Below are 27939 nucleotides of genomic sequence, written 5' to 3'. Positions count from 1 at the left end.
GTGCGAACGCGTACACTATCGCAACGAACGAACTTGCCACGGGCTTGAGGGGTGAAAGAAAGACTGGACTGCTCAGCTCAATAGCCAAGCAGCGAATGAGGTTGCCCACATCTATAAACCAAGTAAACCCGAGTGTTTGTTACCGCTACCACTTTATTCCGGTTTATTAAAAGTACTGATAAAGACCTTCGCCCTTCATAATCGACCATAATTCGTCTATTGGAGAAGCTCTGGCGAGTTTGACGGATTTGCCTCCTTCGGTGCAAGTATTTCTTGGCAAATTTGTCGACCTTCTTTTTCCGGAACTTCTCCGGAACATCCAGGCGGGACTTGCCGACGAAAAACTCCAGGCCGGGGATCTGCTTGGTGTCCGCTTTGATGTCGTGCATTACGGTGCATTTCAGCTGCACCAACCACTCGCGATACCTGGCAATGATTTCCGATCTATCATCCGAATAGAAGTCCGTTGGATTCTTTTCAGTCATGTTGCAGAGCCTTTCGAAAATGTAACAGGACAATATGTTAACAGCTCCAGATCTGACCATCAGCGCCAGTCTCTAATCCTTCAAACAAATGCTTGTGGATGTTTTGGAGCAAATCCAGATTGTAGCTTCAAGATCAGTGTTTTCAGCTGATCGTAAAACATTCATTCCGATCTTTCTCAATCACATTTTAAAGAAAATCTTTTTTTCCATGCGCCTTCAAAAACATTTCCATCTATTTCCATCTTCAACTTCAAAACTTGTAACACTTTTCGGCAAACCTTGCTGGACATTGGCGTTGATCATGTATGTGAATGTGGCCATCGGATTTGCACGGGAATATCGTTAATAGTTCTCTTCATGAAATTCATACAAGAATTGAATCGTTTATTTGAGAAACCCCATACATCCATTTGAAACACTTGCGAGAAAACGACTAAAAACAGTTTTTCTCAAAATTTTGACCTGGTCCTCCTAATTGTTGATATCAAGTTCGGTTATTGCAGCCAAACATATAATGTGAAACCACTTTTCCATCAATGTAAGGGTTTGAGCTCAAAATATAAGAAGAGTATATTTTGTTCGGCCCCAACCCCAAAAAAGACGTTAGACAGTAGCGAGATTAGAAACATTCCCTTTTAATTTTTGTATGCTGTTCCATTCATTCTTGCGCTTTTTACGACTTCCGCTTTGTATTCTGCTACACCCAAAGTTAATTTTTAGCTCATTTTCTGGCATCCCGAAATGAGCTGAAAGATAACATAAAATGTTCTACTCCCCAATACATGTATATCATTTGTATAATATAAATGCTAGAGCCAATATGAGGGAGCGAAACAGGAGACACCTTTAGATGAAAGCTTTTCGTATAGTTTGCCAAATACACGGCCCAGACAGAGAAAGATATATTCTCGTTCATGTTCTTCTTTATCGGCTTAAAAAACACCTTCCAACTTCATTTTATGACGAGGTGTAATATTATCACGTTCCTTTATAATAGCGCTGGCAGCTATATGGATAGCGTGATAGTGTGAAATAGCTTTGCATTCCAGCCGGCCTTGGTTCGATCCCCATTGACGTCGCATGGACTTTTTTTTGTCACAATCCCAAATGAAAAGAGAAAAGAAAACAGAAAGAGATGTCTGCTCGCATACATACAAAACATTTTTAAGCTTCAAAATAGCTCATTATTTGCGCATTTGACTCTCATGACCAGGGAATGGCCAAAGATGGCATGTTTTCTGCCAACGCTAGTTTGGGTGTATCCGCCGAACACCATGCTTACATTTCGGGGTCATGTCCGGGTCTCAATCCGAATCCAAATACATTCTAATTAAGTTAAGTTACGTATGCTTCTTACGGCATCATTAAACAATGAATGAAATTGTAATCTGCCACCCGTGTTGATAGTTGGAAACACGGCCTTATGGGGCTTCTCAAACAAACGACTCTATGTAATCCCAACTTTTTCTGAAATTTTGATGGTCAATGTCCCTTAACACATTAAGGATCGCACATTTTGATGCAAACTTGAACGCTTCATTTGTTCGGATTCCACGAATGAGATCGTTTCCTTCGATGTGGATGAGACGAAGGCGAACCATCGATAGACCTTGTTAGATTCTTGACAAACCAAGGATTTAACCTTCAAGTGTAGAAAACACGGGTTATTTCGTCGTCCATCCGTAATAGACGGAACGCGAAACACGAGAAATCTCGTGAGCGGTCCGCAATGTGTTAAGGACTCAAAAACGGCAACACAGTAAATTTTGATAAAAATGTCATTTATGGGTTTTCTCAAACAAACGATTCAATTATACCTTTGTGGTCACACTTGGACAATTCTTTTCATTGAAAAAATGTTATTCGTCAGATTGAAGGTTGCTACCATATGGAAGAAACGACAAAAGTCTCAGAATTCGCTGTTTATCAATGGATTATGTCATCAACGTTACAAACTTGGCGGAATAAAATTATACAGTCATTCCATGCCAAACCGATATAGTGGTTTCTCAGATTTTCGTGAAAAGTGGTAGTTTTGTTGTTTATCGCAAAACATTAGACCCGTATTTTTTTATTTTTTCAGTAGGGTGACCATTTCCATTATCGGGGTGCCCGAAAAATCAACTTTTCCTCATTTTTCCAAAAATGACTTGTTTTTCAAAAATTCATAACTTTTGAACTACCAAACCGATTCAGATGATCGAAATATCAAATTAAAGGCAATCACCTGATCTTTTTTGAAAAAATCTGCATCCGCAGAAAACTCAAATTCTGTTCTTGTTATTATTGATTGTATTCGTTTTTTTATTGTTTTCATAGTCTCGGGACCAAGGGCGCTATATATTTTTATATTTTTCTGAAAAGCTGAGGATTTTTCACATAACATATGTCGAAACCAGAGAGGCGTGTTTTTTCGTTTTTGAGTTATGATTTTCCAAAGTTAACCGATGGTCCAAAAAATCATTTTTCACTTTCTTTTCAAAAATAACTTTTTTCAAAAATTTATTACTTTTGAACTACTGGACCGATTCAGATAATCGATATATCAAATTAAAACTAATAAGCTAGCTTTTTTTGAAAAAATGACACAATTGCCGATTAATTGAATTCTAGTCGCATACATCCAGTCTAGTCGCATATAAATATTGAACGAAGACGTTTTCGTTAACTTTGAAAAATCATGACTTAAAAACGAAAAATAACACATCTCTGATTTTTGGATATGTTATGTAAAAAAACCTCAACTTCAAGAAAAGTATTACAAAAAAAATAAAGCGTCCTTGGTCCCGAAACCATGTAAACTATAAAAAACTAATACAATAAATAATTACGAAATCAAAATCCATTTTTCGCAAGTCTAATATTTTTCAAAAAAGACTATCTAATTGGTTTTAATTTTATGTGTCGATCATCTGAATCGGTCCAGTAGATCAAAAGTTATGAATTTTTGTTTTGGAAAAACGATGAAAAAAATGATTTTTCGAACCATCGGTTAACTTTGAAAAATCATAACTCAAAAACAAAAAAACGCCTCTCTGGTTTCGAGATATGTTATGTGAAAAATCCACAACTTTCCAGAAAAATATATAAAAAAATATAGCGCCCTTGGTCCCGAGACTATGAAAACAATAAAAAACGAATACAGTCAATAATAACGAGAGCAGAATTCAAATTTTCTGCTGTGGTAGTAATTTTTCAAAAATACCAGGTGATTGGCTTTAATTTGATATGTCGATCATCTAAATCGGTTAGTAGTTCAAAAGATATGAATTTTTGATAAAAATTAATTTTTGGAAAAAAGAGGAAAAAGTCGTTTTTTTTGACTACCCTGAAATGGAAATGGTCACTCTAATGAAAAAATAAAAAAAACCGGGTCAAATGTTTTGCGTTAAAGAACAAAACTACCAATTTTTGCGAAAATCCGAGAACCACTATATCGGTTTAGCATGGAATAGCTGTATAGTATTACACATTTCCGTTTTGAAACTATACTCGACAAAAAAAAATAGAGGAACAGAGTGCGAAGTCGGAAAATTGAAGAGATTTTTGACGTGCTGTAACTGTGCATCATTTTTAATCGACAACTTTCTGGTGTGTGTAAGAGTAGTGGACAACAATATCGGGTAGAAATGAAAAATCGATTTTTCTTCGTTTTTTCAAGAATATTCTGGACTGACACAATTTTTTGCTAACCAACTCAACAGCAAATCCAATTAACCGTATAAACCAGCTTTTATTTGGTTCCGAAAACGTTCCTGTAGGACCTTTTTTGAAATTGATGCAAAAAATTAAATAATTTTTTTTTTCGTCAATGTAACAAGTTATTCTTGTGCAGAATTCTTGTGCAGTTTTCAAAACTGCCTGATTGTTTATTGAATTATTCTTCATCAAAGACGAAGGAAGACGAAACTGAAATATCTCTGTGTGGGAAGGTCCTACAGGAACATTCTTGGAACCAAATAAAAGCTAATTGATAAAGCTAATTGGATTTTCTGTTAAGTTGGTTAGCAAAACATTAGTGTTAGTCCAGAATATTCTTTAAAAAACAAAGAATCCGATATTGCTGCCTACTACACTTACACACACCAAGATGAAAAAAAATATGTACGTAAGATATGATAATACCTGAAAGTTGTAGCTTCAAAATGATGCACGTCCCATTGATATGCGTTGATTTTTCACGAAGTTACAGCATGTCAAAAATCTCTTAAAATTTCCGACTTCGCACTCTGTTCCTCTAATTTTTTTGTCGAGTGTATTGCGCGCTCTCCTCAGCTTTTTTATAACTTTCTTGGAAGCATTGTGAAGGGTTTATTTTCTATAGTTAAATGTATATACTTTTTCTGAATAGACTAATCATAATGAGGGGCATTTATCATCAAACTATCAAAGGGGATTTATTAAGGTTCCATTTTTATAATGCTAAGTTTCATTATAGAAGAAGAAATAATTCTCAGGTCTTTTGTCTCTTATTGTATCTTTCCCTACAGTAGCAATTAAAACCTGTTGTAGCGATGTACAAATTGGTTCACCCGTAACTAATCATCCTCATCACCCTTTCACCTCTGGGTAACAAACGATGTGTCGATTAGCTCTTGCCATCAGTGACAGTGCGACGACGGAAGCCATGAGCACCGCGCAATCATTCCTATTGACAGATGGGTGTCATGTCTAACTCAATTCTAGCGTGCAGTCAGTTTACACTACGCTCCCGAAGCGACTGATTGTCGACATGTTTCGTCGTTCTGTTGTAAAATAAACCACTCATTCATCTCCCCTCAAGCACACACCCAACTCCCACAACTCTCCGTTTGTCTTCCCATTCCCGATGTGCCGTTGTCATACATGTGCACAACTGCCGGAGATAACAATCCCCACCATCACTGACTGTCTCTGTCCCACGGAGTACTAATTGACCGCATTGTCGCGTTTTCTTTTCTATTTTTTTCTCCCTCTCCGCACCGTCATTCGCAGGTCGCTGTAATTGCCGGCAACTTGGAACTAGCCGAGATGATACAGAACTACAAGTGCGAGGATATCGGTAAGTAGCCCATGTCCAGCATCATCTGTAAAACGCCGAGAAGTACATGTCACTGCGAGGCAGCAGACGTAGAAAAATGAGCCGCGGACGATTTGCAAATTTCGTTATTTTCTACTCGAACATACGTACCTCTATCCACCTAGATAATTAATTGTTTTGCTCTCGTTTTTCTCGCTGTTTGATTTCAATCTCATCATCTTCTTGCTCGCATCATCATAAATTTTATCTTTCTCTAGTCCAGCATATATCGCGCATATCTTTCATCATCTTGATTGTGTTTTATTTTCCGTTGTTCATTGACACACACACACACAAAAACGTACATACAACATACATACATTCAAACACCGTTCATGTATGTATACACTATGTTTCTGTGCTGTCGACTGCATTTTTAGCGCGAAGCACAAGAAACGAAACGTGTAAAGTGAGAAAATTATTCATCATACAATTTTTCTTTATGGTTTCCCATAGCCGCATTTTTCGCAACATTCGCAACATTTCTAGATGTGCCGATTTTCTTTTGCTCTCGTTCTTCATGCTCTCTCTCTCTCTCTCCGTTTAGCAACCCTTTTCATAGCGCGCGTAAATCATAACAACACCATAACATATCTGACACACGCGCGCCTCACAATACACGACAATGTCATGTCACACGTCTCATGTCACACTTAGGTTGCGCGACTCATTCCCATGAATTTGTTGTTCCTTTGAATGGTGAATGCCATCGCACAGCAGCATTACCTCTGTCTGTATATGTTGTGTCTCATGTGTTGTTGTGTGTGTAGAAATGCGTTCATTCGCGATGCATTGTTTAACCGATTGTGTTTACGCGACGTTTTCTAGACGTGTTTAGTGTTTTTTTTCATCTTTGCATCGTTAAGCTTCTGTTACGTCTAGAATGGCTAGTGGCGGTCAAGATCCATCTTTTTTGTTTTGGTTTGTTTGTTGGTAACATTTCTTTCATCCGCAATGTTTACATTCGCACCTTTGTTTTACTGCACAAACGAAACTTGTTACTGTTGTTTACCTACCCTGTTACTACCGATTTTGGCTACGTTTAGAACCGTACGTGTTCGTTGTGTACCGTTAGACCGGAAAGGTGTTTCCAATTAGCTGTTAGCTGAGTTTTGCTCTCGCTTTTCTTTCGAATGATGAAACGATCGTTCTGCTAGCTAATGATTCTTTTGAACCGAAGGAAGGTTAGTAATAGAAAAGCGTGACACTTCAGAAAAAGGTTGGTATGTATCGATAGACAATATTAGGTATGTAAAGGTATACCGGTTTTTGAGAATATACTGAACAAACGATTGTAGAACGAATGCCGCAGTAACAAATTTATTCGCTTTGCAGCCATCATTTTATTAATAAATTGTCTTGCGAGAAATACTACACCACAATGGAATTCTGCGTAGAACCATCCATCCATCAAGCCTCAACCGTTTCTGTCTTTTACCCAAAATGCCTGCTTTTACAATGAAAACACGTGTGAAGTGAAAGGTTTTCGGCCTGACAGAAAAACGACTCTAATTTCCCCATTCTTACCATTGCACAATGGTCCAGGAGATGCATTTAAGTGGAAATTAGCATTTAGAGCTCAACAGTTACTCTCTAGACAAAAACTGTAGGATTAAGTAGTAGGATTAAGATATAGACAAGTTTTACATCGCAAAATGTTGGTATTGATAAGCTCCAAAAGTTGTACGAAGACAGTTTTGATGTAGAATTTGAAATATAAAAGTTAAAGCAAAAAAAACACGTTTTTTCATGGTCACCCTAATGCAACTTAGAAAAAAGCATCAAATCGATTATTTTAAAAGATAGAAAGAAGCTTTGTTCTACAAAGTTGTTTAAAATAACTGGGGCTACAATATTGTTGAACTGTTTTTATCGCTATCTATAAAGATAAGAAAGTTAGATTTTTCATTTCATCGACAATTTTGGTTACACTATTTTCGATAAAATAAAAATTCAAAGTTATTGATGGGGTTTCATCCAAAAACTCATGATTTTAATTTTAATTTACTCATACACAAAAAATAACATAGTGTTGAAAATCACATATTATATAGAGTGAAATCTGTTCTTTCAAATTCCGTCAACAAACATTTTTTATGTTTGCCCCAGAAAGAATGACAAACAAATGAAAAGTGCGTGTTTTTTGGGAAGAAATATCAATAACTTTGAGTGAAGTTGAGACATTGACAAGTTCTGCATCGCAAAATGTTTGTATTTCGAAGACGGTTTGTATGTAAAATTTGAAATATAAAAGTTAGAGCGAAAAAACAGTTTTTTTTCATGGTGACCCTAACGTAACTTAGAAAAAATATCGGTTATTTCAAGAGATAGAGAAAAACTTTGTTCTACAAAGATATCTCAAATAATTGAAGCTACAATATTGTCGAACTATGTTTACCTCTATCTATAGAGATGAGAAAGTTAGATTTTTTATTTCGTCGACAATTTTGGTCACCCTTCTTTTAACAACATAAAAACGAGCGCTCTATCATGAGTAACAACTTTGTTTTTGTCTAAAGAATAACTGTCGAGCTCAAAATGCTAATTTCCACATAAACGCATCTCCTGGACCATTGTGCATTGTTATAGAAATATTCATCAGGATCACCAAATATTTATTTTTTACATTGACAACTTGTTGATTGCTTAAAACCGTTTCACCTCATAGCTTTTGTTTAAGGTTTGGAAATATATGATGGTCGCTGTGGGCTGAATCTGGTGCAAAATGATGATTGGATTTTGGATTTCGTATTGAATACTCTTCACAAGGCTCCGATACTTTTGTTTATGATAATCGGTTTATTTCATCCTCTTCTGATACTTTTAAGGAGTCTTATTTACGGGCAATAATCTTGCAAATAATTCTGTTCGAATCTGCAAATGTATAAAAACGGAATATTTCTTTTTTTTGTGCAGTATTGTGTGTAGAATCCGTTATTTTTTCTATTCTGAAATTAGTTCCCTTATTTTATTTATTTTTTTAATTTTATGGCAAATCAGAAAATATGTCAAGTTTCTGTGGAATAGTTTCAAAATTAATCACCTTCATTTAAGAATTCGATCGAATTTGACATTTGACTCGAATCCGATTGAGCAGTGCAAATGTGGCATCTTTGCCTTGACGAAAAACAAGTGTCACAATAATCCTGAGTTCAACGGATTGTGGAATACATTCAATACGTTCCGATCGAAGGGTGCCCGATTGATATCCAGAATGCAAAATTGCGAACCTTTCGAATTATTCTGATTCAATAGGATTTCAGAATAAAGTTGACTTTTTTGTCATTTACGGATTTCGAAGATTTTCATACCAATAGAATTTTATAAGATTTGTGGAGTGATACCACTTCCCAAATAATCAAATTGACAAACAGTGGAAGCAATCCCATTTTTTCCATATTTTTAACATGTACTTCCCTATCCCTATCAATAACAGTACCGAACGTACAGCGAGGCATAGCTTAATTGTTGCTGTGCTGCTGTATAAATCAGTTACCCCGCTCAACGCGGTGCTTTCATGCACATTGGGAAGAAGAGAAATATTCAAAATTTGAGCTCCGCATTTTCGCTCAATTTGCATCGGACGAGAGTATAAAAAAATCAATTTGTAATTTCTATTCTATTCTCGGTTCAGCCAACAATCTCAACAAAAAAAAATGATTAACAAGTAAAATTTTAAGTAAAATTTTTCGTAGTATAATTTCGTAGTCCTACGTCAACAATGGGGTCGTGCGCTGGATCTAATTCCCTGTAATGTTTTTTTTGTAATAAATTGACCTATTCTCATGAAAAAACAAGTAACAGGAAAAGATATCCACGACACGACCGCAATGTTGACGTAAGACAAGGAAATTGTTTGTCATAAAGAGGTATTCTAGTCTCTAAATTTGAAATAAAACCTCATATTTCTGAAATTTAGACATGGAAGAATATAACGTAAAGAGGACATTTTAAAAATTTCCTTATTTACCGAGTTTAAGCCTTTTTAGTGATGCGGTATCCGATCTAGTACGGCCTTGACACAAAACTTCAAACGCGTTTTTCTCGAAACAATTTTTTTTTCAAACTGTATTACACGACATCTCAAGTTTTACTGAACCGATTTATTCCAAATATGATATGAATAAATCTTTATACATTTTTCTATCACATACACCAATGAAATTTTTTTTTTTTTTAAGTTTACTATTTCAAAGAAACTGAAATTATCAGGAAAAACGTACAAAAAGCTTTATTTTTATTTCAAACAGCCGCCATCTAGTCAAAAAAATGTATTTGCCTTTTCCGAGGTTCATGCGATAGCGACATCTTCACTAATTCAGAATCTGTTCGGTTATTGTATTTCAGATAACCAGAAGAGCTGGATTCGTGGCATGGCACAATCTTTTTTGAACCTCCCAACTTTATTTTGTAATCATTCAAATTTTGGATTTTTTTTTTCGTTTAGTCCTTGTTGTATTGTTGAAAGAAAAATAATCAAATAATAAACTAATGAATAACAAAAATGTTCTTTGTTTTATTCGTTCAGATTAATTCGCTTCTTGATCATTCCGACGAAAATGTACGTTGGCTGAACCGATACTTTATGTTTGATTTTTTAAAGGGTGTATTCGAGATCATTGATCTTTCTTTAAAACATATATAACTCAAAATTCCCGATGTCTGATTAAAATATGACGTTTCAAAAAGTTGTTGGCAAATTATTGAACTATTTAGGAAAAATAACATTTTGTATGCACTTTAAAAATAAATTACTCAAAAATTGTTTCAATAAAATCGGAGAGGGTCGCGTCAAAATTTACTGTTTTTCGGCTGAATTACTCTGATTTTACCGAATCCGAATTATTCTTTTTCGGCTGAATCACTCGGCGTGGAATTACTCTACAACGGTTTCGAGATACTCAGATTCTATATTCAAGTGCAAGATGTAAATTCATACACCAGATTCAAAACCCAAAATGAGTTTTCATCTTCAGATACATTCAAATTCCAGTTCTGATTCCATATTCAGATTCAGATTCAAGAACTACACCCAAACTAGCGTTGGCAGAAAAAATTTCATCTTTGGCAGATATGATGCCATTTAGTGTGCTGGAGAGTCAAATGCGCAAATAATGAGCTGTTTTAAAAGCTTAAAAATGGCCTGTATGTATGCGTGCAGACATCTCTTTCTGTTTTCTTTTCTCATTTCATTTGGGATTGTGCCAAAAAAAAGTCTATACGACGTCAATGAGGATCGAACCAAGGGCGGCTGGAATGCAAAGCTATTTTACACGACCACGCTATCCACATGGCTAATGATGCTTCAGCAAATACGTGATAACATTACTGATTATAAAATGAAGTTGGGAAATGTTTTTTAAGAGTATAAAAGAAGCGCATGAAGGAGAGCAATATCTCTCTCGGCCTGGGCCGTGTATGTGGCAAAGTATGCGGGAAGCTTATTTGTCTTTTGTTTCGCTCGCTCGTATTAATCTTATATTGCTGTACCATGTATATTATACAAATGCTTACCAGTATTTGTGAGTCATGATATTTTCTGTTATGTTATGTCTCATTTAATGTCATAAATCGGGATGACAAAACATGAGCTAAAACTCAATTTTGAGTATAGATTCACACTCCAGCTTATGATTTCCGAATCAGTATTTCAAACTCAGACCTTTCAGACCCAATTTCAATAGATTCATATTCCATATTAAAAAAAAATCTGATGCCAATTCTAGTTTCCATTTTGGAATTCTCGATTCAGACGAAGACGAGTTTCGACAGAAATTTCCAAATGCAGCTTTAAATTTTATATTCGCAGCAGATTCAGACTCAACACCCAGATTCAATCCCAATTTCAATAGAATTATAATCTGTACTTAGAATAAATTTAGATTCCAGATTCCATTTAGGTTTTTCCGAATTAGATGACAATCGCAGGCAAATTCGTGATTATGATTTCCGATTCAAATTTTAAATGCAGATTATTGATAAGGTTCAGATCAAAAATCCATATTATTTCCAGATCGGAAATCTGCAATTTCAATGTTCAGGTATATTAAAACATATTTGGATTCGGAATAGAAACACCAGAGGCAGTATTCTAGAGTCAGATTTCAAATCCCAATTCCAAGACATTTCTTCTCAAAAATTCAGAAGAAATTTAAATTCCAATTCCATTTTAGGGCTTTCGACTTGGATTACAGATGCAGACAAATTTCGACTCCTGATACTGATCGCCTCTTCATAATCCATTTATATTTTAGACTAGTATTTGACCCACTCTAGATGTTCATTAATGTTTATTAATGTCAAAAGATTAATTTCTGAGAAAATTCTTCTCGAAAATTGAAAAAATATATATATAAGATTTGTTAAAATGTATGTTTTTTTACACAACCTTATATCATAAAAATATCCCCATCACTGATTTAATTCAAGCATTGCAGTCGAAAATTATTGACTCTTTTAGGAAAATTTACTTCTAGGTTAGGTTTTTTTGACTGAAAATTATGCGTACTTTCATAAAGTCGGGTCTAAGAAAAATTAGAAGGAACATTTCTACAATTTTCAAAAATCCCACTATTGTCAAAAAGTTATTACTTTTGTATCCAGTATTTCTCCGTTTTGGCGCACTGTGAAATAAACTTCATTAGTTGTCCGCAATATTTGACATATATTAAAAAAACGCCTTTGAGTTTAAATTTTATATGCGAAATGAAATGATAATAAATATTTTCTTAACAGTGCATATTTTCTCCATATAGCCTCAATAATAACCTAAAACATTGCGGAAGACACGAAATCAATCGGACCAACCGTTTCTGAGTTATATTTTTTTGAATAGTTCCTAACAATTTTTTTAGGCCCTTCTCAAAAGTATTATGCTCCTAGAGTCAAAATGGAAAACCGATGATGCAAATTATCCATATTGGTCATAAAAAATGCTTCGTCATTTGGGGTGGAAACATCTTCTTGAAGCAGAGGTATGCAAAATGTATGATTTAGCTTGACAATAAAAATTGTAATCTCGAATTTTCAAACGGGACTACCTGTAAAATGTTGATTTTCACGATAATGAAAAATTTCTTCACAATCGGACTTCATTCTTTAGTGTCGCAAATTCGTCAAAATTAGAGTTTTTCTCAAACCGAAAAATCACCCAAAAGTAGTACATGAAGACGGGGTTTTAAAAAAAATGATGTCAATTATCTTAAAATTACATGAAACGTCAAGATTTACAGTTATCTTGATTTTTTTTTGTCAAAAACGGGTTTTTTGCGACTTGGTCATTTTTACGGATATAAAGAACAATATATTAGGTTGGGGAAAAAGTAATCCATTATTTTCGTGTGAAAATTAAAACATGCTTCGGATTGTCCGATTTGGTTCAAATATGCACCGTTTTGTTGTAAAAATTGTTGTCATTCCAAAGGTAGCTTCATAATGCCTCTCTAATAGAATCTTGGTTCTTATTGGCGAAATACTCTAGTAAACGATTTTTCAACATTCTCTTATCCCAATTTGATATCACTCAGGAGATTTTGCAAAGCGAAAAAGGTGGTAATCACATGGTTCCAGGTCCCGATGATGAATGCATTAAAACATCCTAATCAAACTCCCGAAGTTGTGTGGCCTTGCGTTATCCTGATGAAACACAACACTTATTTTGTTGGCCAGTTCTGGACGTTACTGGTCAATCGCTATCTTTAAACGGTCCATTTGTTGACAGTAGTGATCTGAATTCAGTATATTGCACTTAAAAATTCAAAAAATATAACTTAAAAAAATAGAAAAAATAAAAAAAAAACAAAACAAATAAATTCCATGCATTTTACTGTTACAGTATCGGCACCATAAACACCATTCACAATTTCATCCTTTGTAAAAAAAAAAGTGTAAAATGTACCGAATTTTTGCTTAGTTGACTTGCATTGTTAACACCCTGTAATTCACAACTGAATGGAACATTCAACAAGCAGCAAAAGATTTTTTTTAGTGTGAAATATCACCTTTACAACGAGCCTAAACTCGATATTGGATGATAGATATTAAGCGAGATATTGATCACTAAAGCCAGCTGTCGTGAAAAATATGGATTACTTTTTCCCCAACCTAATATAATAGAGAAATTCTATAAAACCGAACAACATTCATTAGAATTGGATGATGACAAAAAAACATAATATTTTTTACCGAAATTAAGAAAATGAGGAAAAATAAAAATATGTTAATGAGAGCAGTTCATGTTTAATAGGAGCAAAATTTCTATAATAACTAACGTGCCAACACGAAATAAAATATTTCAGCATGAAAACTATGTCATATACACCTGTGAATACCGAAAATTTTTGGAAAGCCCGAGGATCTGGTTTCGAAAACTATGGCCGAACTTCTTACAATAGAACAAAGTACAAATATGCTTGGAGTGTTCAAAAAGAACAGTAAAATTGAACGCCTTTCGTGAGTTCATTATTTTTCACTTGGGAAAGGAATTATCGAAAAATTTCCAATAAAAAAATCCATTCGTATCGTCTCACTTAAACATAAATAACTTTACTTAGATTATTTGCTAGCTCATAGAAAGCTCATTGAATTTCCAACAACTTTGTCGAAAACCATAATGTAATCAGATGACTGGATTTAGAGTTACATTTTGTTTGATAAAAAGGTCAATCAGCTAGGATTAGGGATACCATCTGGTCGGAGTTGAAAATCAGGACACCTGTCACAGTTAAGGTTATGACCAAACCATTGGGATTCTTTGAGATATCTTTATAAATAAAAATGATTTGGTGTCCGTTCCTCACGAATTAACTCAAGAACGGAGCAACGAATTTAACAGTCAGTATCAGGATTGATGTGTCTTAACACATTAAAGAACCGGACGTTTTGGGGTAATTTTGTACGCTTCATTTGTTCGGATTCCACGAATGAGATCGTTTCCTTCGGTGTGGATGAGACGAAGGCGAGCCATCGGTAGGCCTTGTTAGATTCTTGGCAGACAAGGACATTTAAAATGTCCTTGGTCTGCTAAATAAATATTTTATCGACGATCCATGCGGTGAAAATACTCCGGACATGATGCTTCTGCCTTTTTTTATGGTTTCAGAATCATAAAACATCAAGTGCACTATTGCACTATACCGAAGTGTAAGCCATAATTTTCTGAACGGTTTCGGCATGGATTTGGAAGTGGTTGCCAATCGAATAAAGCATAGTTCATCTTAAATCTGGACGCACTGTATATTATACACAGCGCTCCTAGTGGTCGGATCTAGAATGTTTTGACAGCACTTTGTTTTGGAATGTTTCCTCTATCAGGGCTGAAAATTTCATTATGATTCGTTTTGTTTCAAAAAAGTTACACGTGATGGAAGCCGCGAAACGAAAATTAATTTTGGACATCCACGTCAAAACCCCAACGTGGTCAGGTTCAAAAATCGCGAAATACTTGAAAATGGTCAAATCGACCGTGTGCAGCGTTCTTAAACGTTTCCGTGAGATGCATACTATCGATCGGCAGGTTCATACCAAGCGTTATAGTGGAACTAAGGATCGGAGACTGCATTTGAAAGCGTTGAGAACGATCAAGGCAAACCCAGGGCAGTCGGACTATGACGTCGCCAAGAAATTCAACGCCGACCGGTGCACCGTCAGAAGGAATCGTCTGCGCAAAGGAATACGATCTTATCGGACCAGTAAGCAACCAAACCGGACATTGAAGCAGAATGTAGTAGCCAATGGACGTGCCCGGAAGTTATACAACAAGGTTTTAACGAAGTACGACGGATGCATCCTCATGGATGACGAAACGTACGTGAAAATGGATTTTGGGCAGCTTCCAGGCCAAAAATTTTATAAAGCCACTGGTCGGGGTGATGTCCCCGGCAAGTTCAAATTTGTTTTAGCCGATAAGTTTGCAAGAAAGTGTTTGATCTGGCAAGGTATTTGTAGCTGCGGACGAAAAACCCTGGTTTTTGTGACAAACAAGACCATGGACTCCAAAATGTACAAGGAGGAGTGTCTGAGAAAACGTGTTCTTCCGTACATTTGATCTCACAAAGGACCTGTAAAGTTTTGGCCAGATTTGGCAAGCTGCCATTACAGCAAAGAGGTACTACAGTGGTATCGAGACAACGGGGTGGATTTTGTTGTAAAGGACATCAACCCACTCAACTGCCCTCAATTCCGCCCTATAAATATTGAGTAATTGTCAAGCAGAAGATGAAGAATGGTAGGACGACTCGGGATGCAACAGAGATGAAGAGATGGTGGAACAAAATGGCCGCTGAGGTCAGCGAACAGGGTGTCCTAACTATGATGAGTGGTATTCGCCGAAAAGTTCGAGATTTCATCAAAACCACATCGGAATATTTTTTTGTTATTTTTCCTTTAAAGAGCAATAAAAGACCTACATTTTGAGTACATAACATTTTTATTTCATTCACATAGCTCCGAGATAGAGCCGTATTAATGCGTCCAGATTTAAGATGAACTATGCTTTATTCTGGCAATGCTTCGGTGCTTTTCCTAACCATATCTCCTTACTTAACCATATCCTGTAATGTTTCATTGTTGATTTCAAACTTCTGTTTCAACAAAATGGCTAAATCTAAATAACGCTATGGGCCACCGACACTTATGAATCACATATGCAGCGTTGGCTTCATAATCCATAAGGGGTACTTCTGGAGCAAATCGTCGGTGAAGTGACACCTTCGTTTAGGCATTTGAAAAAAAAAATAGCTTGGAATATCGAGACAAAACACAAAAACATCACCGTGGCCCGTGAAACAAAATCTCTAAATGAAAATAGTTGGAAGATCTCGTGAAAGATCCAACTGCTACTCTCTATATGCTCACAAAACCTTGGTCGTCAATAAAAAAAGAATTTAGTCAGAAACATAGTACACTGAAAATAATTCTCCAACAAAATTGAATTTCCATGAAAATCAGGACAAAGGCTAGATTGTGAAAAGTAAATCAGGACATCCTAAATAGATCCCAAAATCAGGACATGTCCTGCAAAATCAGGATTGATGGTCACCCTAGCTAGGATCAGTCGCAATTAAAATTGGTCTTATGATCATGATGATTGTAATGTTCTTAGTTACCATCTTACATACAATTTGAGAAAAAAATTGGAAGGTCGGGGCATTTTTGGTTGATTTAGCGTAGATTTGCTCACTAATACCGAATCCATTTTTTTTTTCATTAGTGAAGTGCTTTTCCAACAAGCGAATGTATGCAGACCATGTTTTCAGTTATGTCACAGAAAGATGCCACCGTTTGAAACATTGTTTACTACACAAAATGCGTAGCACAAAAGCATCATTTGTTTTCCATGAAACTCATCATAAACATCACGTCCCGATAAAGCGGTTAATCTGTGCTACACGAAACATTGTGTTGTTACATTGTTATTGCTTGTCTTACCCAAGTACAAACAGAAAACAATTGTTTTGTCGCTTCTGTCACATCCCGAATTAACTCGTCTCTTCTCGACCTCTGGTGTTGATGTTGAAGATGTTATGGCACCATTAAGGGACCGTTAAGTGTGTTTTTACATGAGTTGAATATTCTACAAGCACTCAAATCACAAATGCTGTAAACACAGATTTCGCGATATAGAAATAACGATCGGAGGTATAAAAATATTCCGACAAATCAAACTCTGCTTTGCAATGGTTTCGGTGTCGATGTCGATAGTAAAACCGTGACAACGTAACATTCCGTCATCCTTCGGGATCCTTGGTACCGGTGTGAATAAGGCAGTAACTATTTTTACTCCCAGACTTCCCTGAAAACACTCAGAAAGGGTGTGTGTTTGTATACCCATATTTTTAATTGGGCCTACAGGAACCTCTATGTTTGTTCCATTGCACATAACAACTAAAGACCGAGAAGGCGCCAAAACGAAAACAACAACAAAAAAAACGTGAAAAACAAACCAGCCGCTTCGAGGGTCATCTAATTAGCGTCATTACGGAAGGAAGCACTGAATTGGGCGAGTTTTCTCGAGCGCAGAGTGTATTGTTTGTGCAATTCAACTCTTCTGTGGATTGACGTTGACGATGTAAACATTGAAAAAAAGTTTTTGTCTATAAATTCTAGAGGCCAAAATTTAATGTCAACAGCAGCAAGTCGCGCAAATTGTTCCACTTTGCTTATTTGTTTATATTTTACGATTACACATGCTACTCACTTAATTAGGTTCCGTAAAATCGGGTCATAGCCACGATAAACAAACCACCACTTCGGACTTCGAATCAAAGGCTATATTGTTCCATTGAGGACAGAAATACCATCGTAATCCTATATGATATAATAGCGATAATCGAAGTGGCAATAAAAAAAACCCAGTGGCTTACACCACGAGCGGCTTGATGTGGGTCTATCATCGTTCGATGCGTAAGGGAAAATGGGGCATATTCATATTCTTGTCCGTTCTGAAGCTAGGCGTTTAAGGGTGGTTCTTAAAATTTATATTATGCAAAAAAAACATTTGAATTAAAGTGAAACCGCACCAATGGCGATGCCAATCAATCTACCATTTTCAAGTACGCTCGAAGGAAAGTGAAAGCTGGAAACAGCGTAGACGACCGCCCACTCACAACCACAGGATCAACACCTGATAAGCGTTGTGCTGTGTATGCAAAGAAAACTTGCCATAAGCCAGCTTCGATTTTGTTTACACCCACCATCGTGTGTTCTTGCAGATTGTTTATTCGTTTTCTGCTGCCGTTTTCGGAATTGGTTACTGCTGCCGATGCGTTCTTGGAAAATAGGCCCCCATCGAGTCATCCAGAAACGATTAACTTGATAGTTCATTTGTTTTAGACATTGGTCAACCTGTGTGGCGGTTTTGGTCAACAGTCACCGATGAAGAATGTATCTTTCGTCACCATCGGTGACGCGGAATCCCTGGAATCTGAATTGTGTTTTGATGGTGAATTTGTAAAAAAAAAATAGGTTCAAGATTTCTTAACGATTACTAATTCGGTCACTCGAGTGTCTTATCTAAAGGAGGAAGCGATGACTGAGGTGCAATTTCAGGTGTTGTTTTAACAATATCTCTCCATTGATCGGTAGCTAGTCGACGGCGGAAGAGTGATTGATTGAGTAGCCTGTTTACGCCAATTCAGTGTTTGAAGCATTCGACGAATATTAACAGGTAACTTATTTTTCTTATGCCTAACAATCCAACTTAATTCTATCGGAAATTTCTGAAAATGTGATTTACGCTTGGCATAAACGGGAATCGAATCTGAAATACCCACCTAGTATTGAGAAGAGTTCATTACGATAGCTTCGAAATTTTGAAATGTGTCGATTTCCGTCATCCTGTGTTTTGTTCGTTATGTCAAAGACTTCTCGTGTTCTCAATGAACCAGAGATAATATGGTCGGTGTTAAGTCAGACCGGACCATGAGACATTTTTAGGATTTCGAGAAAAACGAACTTGAAGTTCGGTGCTATAAGGGGTTTTCGTTGATCATTCAAAACAATTTCGATACGTTATTCCTGCTGTGATTTTCCAAATCTGATAGTTGTGATATGTAGCTTACGAAATGCATAACCAAATGCAATCAATAACTCGAAGTTTAAAATTTCGCGACTTGGTCCCTTCTAACTTAACACCGACCATATCGTCTCTTCATAATGCGCAAAGGTTTTCAAATCGTTCACATAATCGACGTCGAGTCTGTTTTTTCAATGTTTTCATGGCTTATTTGAAGACTAAAAACAGTCTGTCACTCGAACGAATGATGATGACATAAATGATATCGAAAAAATTCACAATGTATAGGCCCGTGCTTTGAAAAAAATTATATGATCATTACATTATCATTATTTTTTGAAGAGACTTACAGTACTGGACAAAATAAAAAAATGCACCTCTAACAATTCAAAACTTTTTTAGTTCTAGCATTGATAGCAGACAGACTTAAAGTTAGCCCTTGGTTTCGCACAAATTGGTACATGCTATCATGGCTCCAGATAGGGGGTCTCCATAAAGGGTGTGTCACATCAAATTGCAGCACGGAAAAAACGCTGTAGAAATTCGCCCAGTAGACCGATACTTTTGAAAATTTTAGACAGTAAAATAAAAACTATTAAACAACTTTTGGCATTTCCTTTTTATTCATACTTCGAGCCCAAGCCCGTATGCTAGCACCTTCCTCTTTACCCCGTCCATAAGGTTCTGTACAACGTCAGGTTGTAGTTTTTTTTTGAACAGAAATCCATTTTCTCTTGAAGTCCGCCTCCGATTTGACAACTTTTGGGTTCTTCCGGAGGGCCTGATTCATAATCGCCCAATATTTCTCTATTGAGCGAAGCTCCGGCGCGTTGGGCGGGTTCATTTCCTTTGGCACGAAGGTGACCCCGTTGGCTTCGTACCACTCCAACACGTCCTTTGAATAGTGGCACGAAGCGAGATCCGGCCAGAAGATGGTCGGGCCCTCGTGCTGCTTCAATAGTGGTAGTAAGCGCTTCTGTAGGCACTCCTTAAGGTAAACCTGCCCGTTTACCGTGCCGGTCATCACGAAGGGGGCGCTCCGCTTTCCACAAGAGCAGATCACTTGCCACACCATGTACTTTTTGGCAAACTTGGATAGTTTCTGCTTGCGAATCTCCTCCGGAACGCTGAATTTGTCCTCTGCGGAGAAGAACAACAGGCCCGGCAGCTGACGAAAGTCCGCTTTGACGTAGGTTTCGTCGTCCATTACCAGGCAATGCGGCTTCGTCAGCATTTCGGTGTACAGCTTCCGGGCTCGCGTCTTCCCCACCATGTTTTGCTTTTCGTCGCGGTTAGGAGCCTTCTGAACCTTGTATGTACGCAGGCCCTCCTGCTGCTTGGTGCGCTGGACGAATGAACTTGACAAATTCAGCTTATTGGCGACATCCCGGACCGAACTTCTCGGATCACGTCTAAACTGCTTAACTACGCGCTTGCGATCTTTTTCACTGACGGAGCATCCATTTTTGCCGTTCTTCACCTTCCGGTCGATGGTTAGGTTCTCGAAGTATCGTTTTAGTACTCTGCTGACCGTGGATTGGACGATTCCCAGCATCTTACCGATGTCCCGATGTGACAACTCCGGATTCTCGAAATGAGTGCACAGGATTAATTCACGACGCTCTTTTTCGTCCGACGACATTTTTCCAAATTTACGAAAAATTGACAGTGAAGCATGGCCAACGTGATCTATACACTCTTATCTGATTATAAGCGAAAGCTGAAGATATAATTTCTAAAAATTAAATTTCTACAGCTTTTTTTCCGTGATGCAATTTGATGTGACACACCCTTTATCATCTGAAGATAGTATTTTTTTCATTTTCAAAAAACATTGCTTCTCAGGTTCAGTCATTGAAATTTTTTTGGCAGAGGCTGGATTTCTCTCCCCTCGAAGAAGGTTTGTGAGGGGTTTTGCTATTTTAGCAAAATCTTTCACAAATCTCCGGTAGTATCCGATCATACCTAAAAATCCGCGAAGTTCCTTCATTGTCTTAGGTTCGGGATATTTATTAATAACTTCAATTTTTTTACTGTTAGGTTTTATTCCATCGGATGAAATTATATAACCCAAAAATTCTGTTTCAGTCCGCAAAAACTCGGATTTATCAAGTTGAACTCTCAAATTGGCTTCATTCAAAAGCGTCAAAACTGTATTCAAATTTTTCAAATGTTCATCTAAATTTTTACCGAAAATTATTACGTCATCTATGTAGACGTAACAAAAATTTCCAATTTGATCCCTGAGCACATCGTCAATGGCTCGCTGGAAAATTGCTGGAGCATTTTTTAGCCCAAACGGCATTCTAGTAAATTCGAATTTCCCATTATTTATGGAGAAAGCTGTTTTATCAATGTCGCTTTCTTTCATCCTGATCTGGTGAAAGCCAGATGCCAAATCAAGAGTAGAAAAATATTTTTGCCCTTTCAACTGGTCTATAACATATTTAATTTCGGGCATTGGATACTTGTCGGCAATTGTCTTTTCATTGATTTTTCTATAATCAATGACCATCCTGAATTTTTTCTCACCAGACGCATCCGTTTTCTTTGGAACTATCCAAACAGGAGCTGTCCAAGCGGAACGTGAAGGTCTGATAATACCATCAGCAAGTAGTTTACTGATTTGTTTGTTGACCTCTTCAGTGTAGGCAGCCAGATATGGGTAAACTCGCTGGTGTACCGGAATATCGTCGGTTGTATTTATAGAACATTCAACTTTTGTTGAACAAGTTAATTTTGAGTTGATTTCGTGGAAAACTGATTTATTGGCTTCAAGCACTTTATGCAGTTTGTCTTTTTCATTTGAAAATAAATGTGAAGTTCTGAATAGGCTGTTAGAAGAATTTTCTGTTGGGCAATATTGAAGAAGAGGAATTGTCTATGTTTCGAATTCCTTTTGTAAATACAAAATTTTGTTTCCAAAATCAATGTGTGCATTACGGTGTTCTAAAATATCTGTACCTATTATTCCGTAGAAAAAATCGTGAAATTTGTGTAAAAGAAATCGTGCAGAATTATTAATTTTTGGATAGAAGAAATTGATGTCAATAGCAGAAGTTGCGTTGAATTTACCATTCGCACTTGAGATCGAATTTGCTGTAAAATTGTATGGTTTCGAAATTCTGTATGAATAAGCTGGCTTAGGGTCGATGATACTAATGTTTGCACCAGTATCAACTAGAAAAGGAAAGGTTCCGATTGTGGTTCTCAGATTAATATATGGCAAGGCTGGTCTTACCATTGGGGGCACCACCCAAAAAAATTACTTTCAGGAGAAGTAGTTGTATCTTTGATTGCTTCATTATTTTCGGAGACAACGTTATTGAAGCACTAGGAGAATCTTCGATTTCTCCTTGTTGGTCGTAATATTGATCATAGTATTCATCATAGTATTCGTCATAATTTTGGTAATACTCTTCTGGCGATCCTTCTAAAGGATGTGCCTGTCTTTTGAAATTTTGAAATTGTCCTGATAGTTCCCTTGGTCTTTTGAAATTGAAATTTGGTCGATTGCCGTAATTAATATTTCTTGTCCTCAAACTTTGATCTACTTCCATCGGTTCGGGACGTGGTAAATTTTGTGAAGGTCCAGGCCTAAAAACATTCGCTGGGGGAAAGCGAGGAGAATAAAAATTGTTTCCCCTGAATGGTTGCTGCTGTGGAATAAATGATTGTGGCCGAGGAATGAATGCTTGCTGCTGTTGAACAAATTGTTGCCTCCTTGGGGGAATTTGTGGTGGCTGTTTATGTGCAATTTTTAAATAATCAAGCTCTTTTGGTTTTGGAGGAAAGTGCGAATTACTTTCATTCCTGAAATTTGAACGCACGTCTAGATTATAATATTCTAAACAAAATTGATAAGCCTTGCTCAATGAACCAGGCTCTGCAGTTTTAAGAAGCATTGAAAGTGGACGTTCCAGACCACGGATAAAGGAGTCTAATGCCTTTTCTCTAAAATATTGAATATGGACTGTCGCATTCCCTCTGTATTTTTCGTCAGTTTGTATTTGTGCAATAATCGATGATAGCAGTTCGTTCACTCTGCCGTAATAAATACTCAGAGTTTCTTTAGGAAGCTTTTTTATGGTTGTAATTTCGTGATCAAGAGTTTTTAATTCCCTCTTATCACTATAATACATCAGAAGGGTGCTTTTGATATCTCTCCAATTGGAAGAAATATTATTGGCATTTAAAACATCGGCAGCCTCGCCGGAAATTTTCCTACGAATTGTTTTTTCAATAATTTTGCATTGAAGCGATGTTTGAGATAAATCTCTATACATCCCGAAAATACTCTCGACGTCCATAAGCCAGTTCATCAATTCATTGGCTTTCCCGGTAAAATTATTGAGTCCTTTTACAAAATCGGGAATTATCCCTAATTCTGTGAAATTTTCCATCATCTCCACTTGTCCTGCTACTGGCAGTTGTGGTGGAAGGAAGGCAGGATTCATTATCTTTGAAAAATAGAAAAAATAGAAAATAAATCAAAATTTTCACAAAAAAAATATATCTCACTTCACACGTTGTTCACACGCACGTTTCTAATCACACTGGTTTATATTTTAAATTATTATTAATGAGGATAATTAACTTACATGAAGGACCATGTCCTTAGTACGGCCAGCATTTGCAAATCTGGACTTGTAGTAGGTTGACCCTCGATGTGGAGGAGGCTACAGCAGGTAGTTCCGGATGCTCCGTTTTGCTTTTAGCTACTTTTTTTACTACGTCCGTTTTTTACTACGTCCGTGGTACCGATCGGGGAGTGTCCCTCGGTGTCTGCGATCTCGCTTAGTCGGGTGTGGTGCCGGCTCCTGGGACCGGATATGATGTTCCTAGCGGATATTCACTTTTTCGGATTGAGGAAATTTTCACAACACTCACGACGTTATCCGTTTTCCACTACAAGGGTCCCTATTCGGGCGCCACTTAAAATAAACGGGTACGGGATTACTTTTAAAAAAATGATGTATTCCATTTGACGGTCAAACTAAGACTAACTTTATTCTTCTCTTAATGCTAACATGATCGTTTATCAGCTAAACCCTAAATATGACAACTCAGCTCCATGCGGGCGGGCCTCGGATGATGTTTATTTTATGATCACGCTTCCAATTCCTTCGCTAGCGGATCCGATGTTTTGTTTATCAGCCAAGCAGCATAATATTCGCCTGGTCTGCAAATTCCATGCGATGCTCGATCGTTAACTCGCGCAACACATACATCAGTTGCTTACTGGAACGGATATCTTTCTGGCTTCTGGATTCCTCTAATTTACGAGGAGCTAAGTCGTGATGACTTACTGAAAAGATGCTTCGGAGGCTTCACACAAAATGCAAACGAAAGCTTTAATGCTTGTATTTGGTCGATGTCTTCAAAAACCATTCATTGTGGAATTAATCCTATTTACGATGACAGGAAATATATTATATATATATATATATATATATATATATATATATATATATATATATATATATATATATATATATATATATAAGATTACGTAAAAAAAAGAGTGGTTGAAATCGGTCCACTAGAAAAACTTGTAGAACTCTCCCCAGTTTACAAGGTTTTGGCTTCAAGAGTTCAACAAACCAGTTGCAGCTATTCAGAGGACAGTCCAATTAACACAATTTTTTTCGTTTGTTAAGTAAAAACTACCTAATAAAACTGTGATATCAGATCAATAGTAATTTATTTTCTCGTTGAAAAAAATCGCGAAAATCACATACTTTTATGGTGTTCATAGTGTACTACCCCCTCAATGCACTGAGTAACGCGACAGATCCGCATGGTAGCAGAGCTACAACAGTACTGTGCCTCGCGACAACTTCAGGTACTCGTTTTGACGACAATGTTTGAAGAGCCCAGATTACTTGTGTCAATGGACCAATCAGAATGTGATTTTTTTTAATTTGATAATGCTTGATATTTTCCAATCATCCAATAGCTTGTCTATAAAAATAAATTTTCTCTATTGTAGTAGGTGCCTAGAAATATTTCCAATGGATTTATGCAAATATCTCTGCAATCTATCGAAACCGGTCAAGTTATAAGCTTACAAAATCTTTTAAATTTTTCCCCTACATGTTCGATTTTGAGATTTTGACTTTACGTCCTTTACCTTCCTGTTTAACGTATTCCTACGTTATTAGTAGGTTGCTGCGGACCACTGCGGTACACAGTTCAACTACAATTCCCCATCAGTGTGATATTTTTATGATAGCCCGAACTATTTGTCATCGAAATCACTACTCAATCCTTTTTTGAACCAAACTAGGTGACATTATTGAGCTATAGCCAATATTGTTATTTGAATGCAGTTTGAAGTCAATTAGAAAACGTTTATCCGACTCCAACTCTAATATTTATGAATCTAATTCGCGTTTTAGCACCTTGACAGACGCTTGTTAGCTTGAGCTCGAGTTTGGGAAACCTGCACACTTCGTAGTTGCTCTCTGTGATTGACCTGAACCAGTCACGACCCACTGAACTGAACTGAACTGAACTGAACCACGCCCGATATTACACAAAGAACACACTGAATGACGCTATGGAGTAAGAAAATAATTCTGATTGTGCAAGTTTCGGTGATTCGAACTATTAATAGTCATCAACGACATCCTTCAATCATCAGAAGAAGGGAAGGAATGTTAGTATGATATTCGCCGCCATAAGGGTCGCCTCTATAGCGTAGTCCCTTTGCGATTATCATGGAAGGAAAAATTGTTAATGGGAATGGGAAAAAACATCAGGATTCACTGTGGTGAGTGATGTGATTCTGAAAACGCGAACTCTCAACCGTTCGGCGAAACCGGAGGACCGGTCATACATCTCGTTATTCATCGTGCGTAGTTTGTAGGTATTTTTCCTGACCAGAGAAGGTCACTGCGAAAACTCCTAAAAATTCTCTAACTATATGTTTTTAATCATCATTCGTATTACAAATCAAAATTTTTCAATTGTGGCGTCCGAGTTTATCTTTGGCAACCTGAGAAGGTCACAGAGAGAATGATCCTCCAGCGAACTATTTGCTCCGTTAGACAACTTAAAAATGTAATGTCAAGCTGACGAACATAAGCTTAAAAACGCTTGTAGTAAATGCTCATATCGAGAATCCATCGTGTGTTGTACAAAAGCCGCTTTGCAGTTAAAATAAACGTTTTCAAAACGTCACATATCCATATCAATGGTTGCATAAAAGTTGCAATTTGGTCTAAATAAGCTTTTATAGAACGTATAACTCAACATATCGTCTTGCAAAACGTGTTCCAAAATGCGCCATAAAGTCGACTGGCATCAAAAAGACTACTATTTGAACTTCGTTATCGGTATCATAAAAAACACTAACTTGATACATACAACGTAGAAGTGTAACAGATTGAATAGAGAATATTATACAACTGTAAAAATCTTAGAATGAAACTAAAGATCACACTTTCGCTGTGTACCATTATTCTCACGCGTGTCCAAACGACTCTGCTTGCCGCAACTATACCGTGCACATTCACGATCTCACACTGTGATTAGCGCAAAGAACACATTCACGCGGGAATACGCGTGAGCTTAAGCCCATTTGCCGATTTTGTCATTCACGTTTACCATTTTTGATATTGACACTGTTCAAGATGATGAAGATGATGATGATTGCTAGCAAAGATCGATGATGACGATTGAAAAGAATGCAAATCAGAACAAGAAAAACACACACAAAAACCAACGCCCCACTATTCTCTACAGTCCCCTTCCGTGGTCCACCTCGGTACAATCCTCGTCGCCGGTCCGGGCTCGGCTGGGGCTCGACGCTGTCCCGCATCTACGGTGGCCCCCCGTCACCATGTCCGTCCGAACATCCGTTCAGTTCAGCCAGCTCCAGCCTTTCCGAGGGATCCTCCAGCCATCGAAGCCACGAAGATGATATTAGCATCGTAACAGGTAACGTTCTGGTATTTTTTTTTTTTTTGGGTGCGACCTACAGTTCGCGCGCATGATGAAGGTGAAAGCTAGCAATACACCAACCCTCTAATCTTCTGCCAGTTTCGTTTCTCATCCAGTTCACAGACATGCATGCACTGTTGATAGCATTTTCAAGTTCCGTGTTTTTGACTAACGAAGCATCTCGTATTTTCCCGTGAGCGTCTACCTAACCAAATCATTCATTCATAGTTTCTTTTTTTCTACAAAAAGAATCATGTCCAGAACTCCGAAAGGATTGCCAACTGATTCCCTCGAGTAAATGCTTCCCGCTTTATCCATTTGCGTACCTAACATCGGTTATTTTCGCTTCTTCCATTCACGAGCAGACAAATCCCTCGGTGACACGAGTGACATTATCAGCGATTCGTCCGGAGTCGGTACAAATTCGGACAGTGCAGCTTGTTCGATCGGTCACCCCAGCACCACTGTGGTCTGCATGGAGGGCTACGATGGTGGCCTCTCCGGACACATCCAAATTCAGCCGGGTGACGTCATAGAGGTGGTCGGATCAACGGACTGTGGCCTGCTGGAAGGGTTCGTCCGGGGCACCAACAAGACCGGGTTTTTCCCGTCCCATTGCGTCCAGGAGGTCCAATTTCGCCAGAAGAGCATCATCAACGTTTCGACTTCCGCGCCACATCACCACCACTACGTTATTGACACCGGCTGCAATGAGATCATGGAAGAACAGCAGCAGGGCCCGCAACAATCCCAACAGTACAACAGTCAAACGGCACCGAGGACGAAGAAGGCGTAAGATTGTAGCATAACAAAATAGAGCAATTCCAAATGAAATCGGCAAATGACAAAACATCAGTATTATCGATTCGAATGAAAGTTTGTATTCCGTTTGGGTTGGAGGAAATATAAGTTTTCCACATCAATTGGGAATTTTT

General features: G+C 37.4%; 1 protein-coding gene across 5 annotated transcripts in view; it reads left to right on the top strand.

The window, feature by feature from the left end:
• The window catches only part of LOC129768524 (protein shank), a 379358-nt gene that overhangs the window by 337153 nt on the left and 14266 nt on the right, over nucleotides 1–27939 (top strand). For 3 of the 5 annotated variants that reach the window (XM_055770234.1, XM_055770237.1, XM_055770233.1), the window contains 3 exons: nucleotides 5460–5526; nucleotides 26807–27001; nucleotides 27370–27796. In XM_055770234.1, the coding sequence (XP_055626209.1) occupies nucleotides 5460–5526; nucleotides 26807–27001; nucleotides 27370–27796 (689 nt within the window). The remainder of the gene's footprint in view (nucleotides 1–5459; nucleotides 5527–26806; nucleotides 27002–27369; nucleotides 27797–27939) is intronic. The other 2 variants (XM_055770238.1, XM_055770235.1) reach the window with 1 other exon arrangement.

The sequence above is a fragment of the Toxorhynchites rutilus genome, chromosome 2 (assembly GCF_029784135.1).
Source record: "Toxorhynchites rutilus septentrionalis strain SRP chromosome 2, ASM2978413v1, whole genome shotgun sequence".
Lineage (NCBI taxonomy): Eukaryota > Metazoa > Arthropoda > Insecta > Diptera > Culicidae > Toxorhynchites > Toxorhynchites rutilus.
Note: the sequence above shows the minus strand (reverse complement) of the source record. Positions and strands in the feature narration are given on the sequence as shown.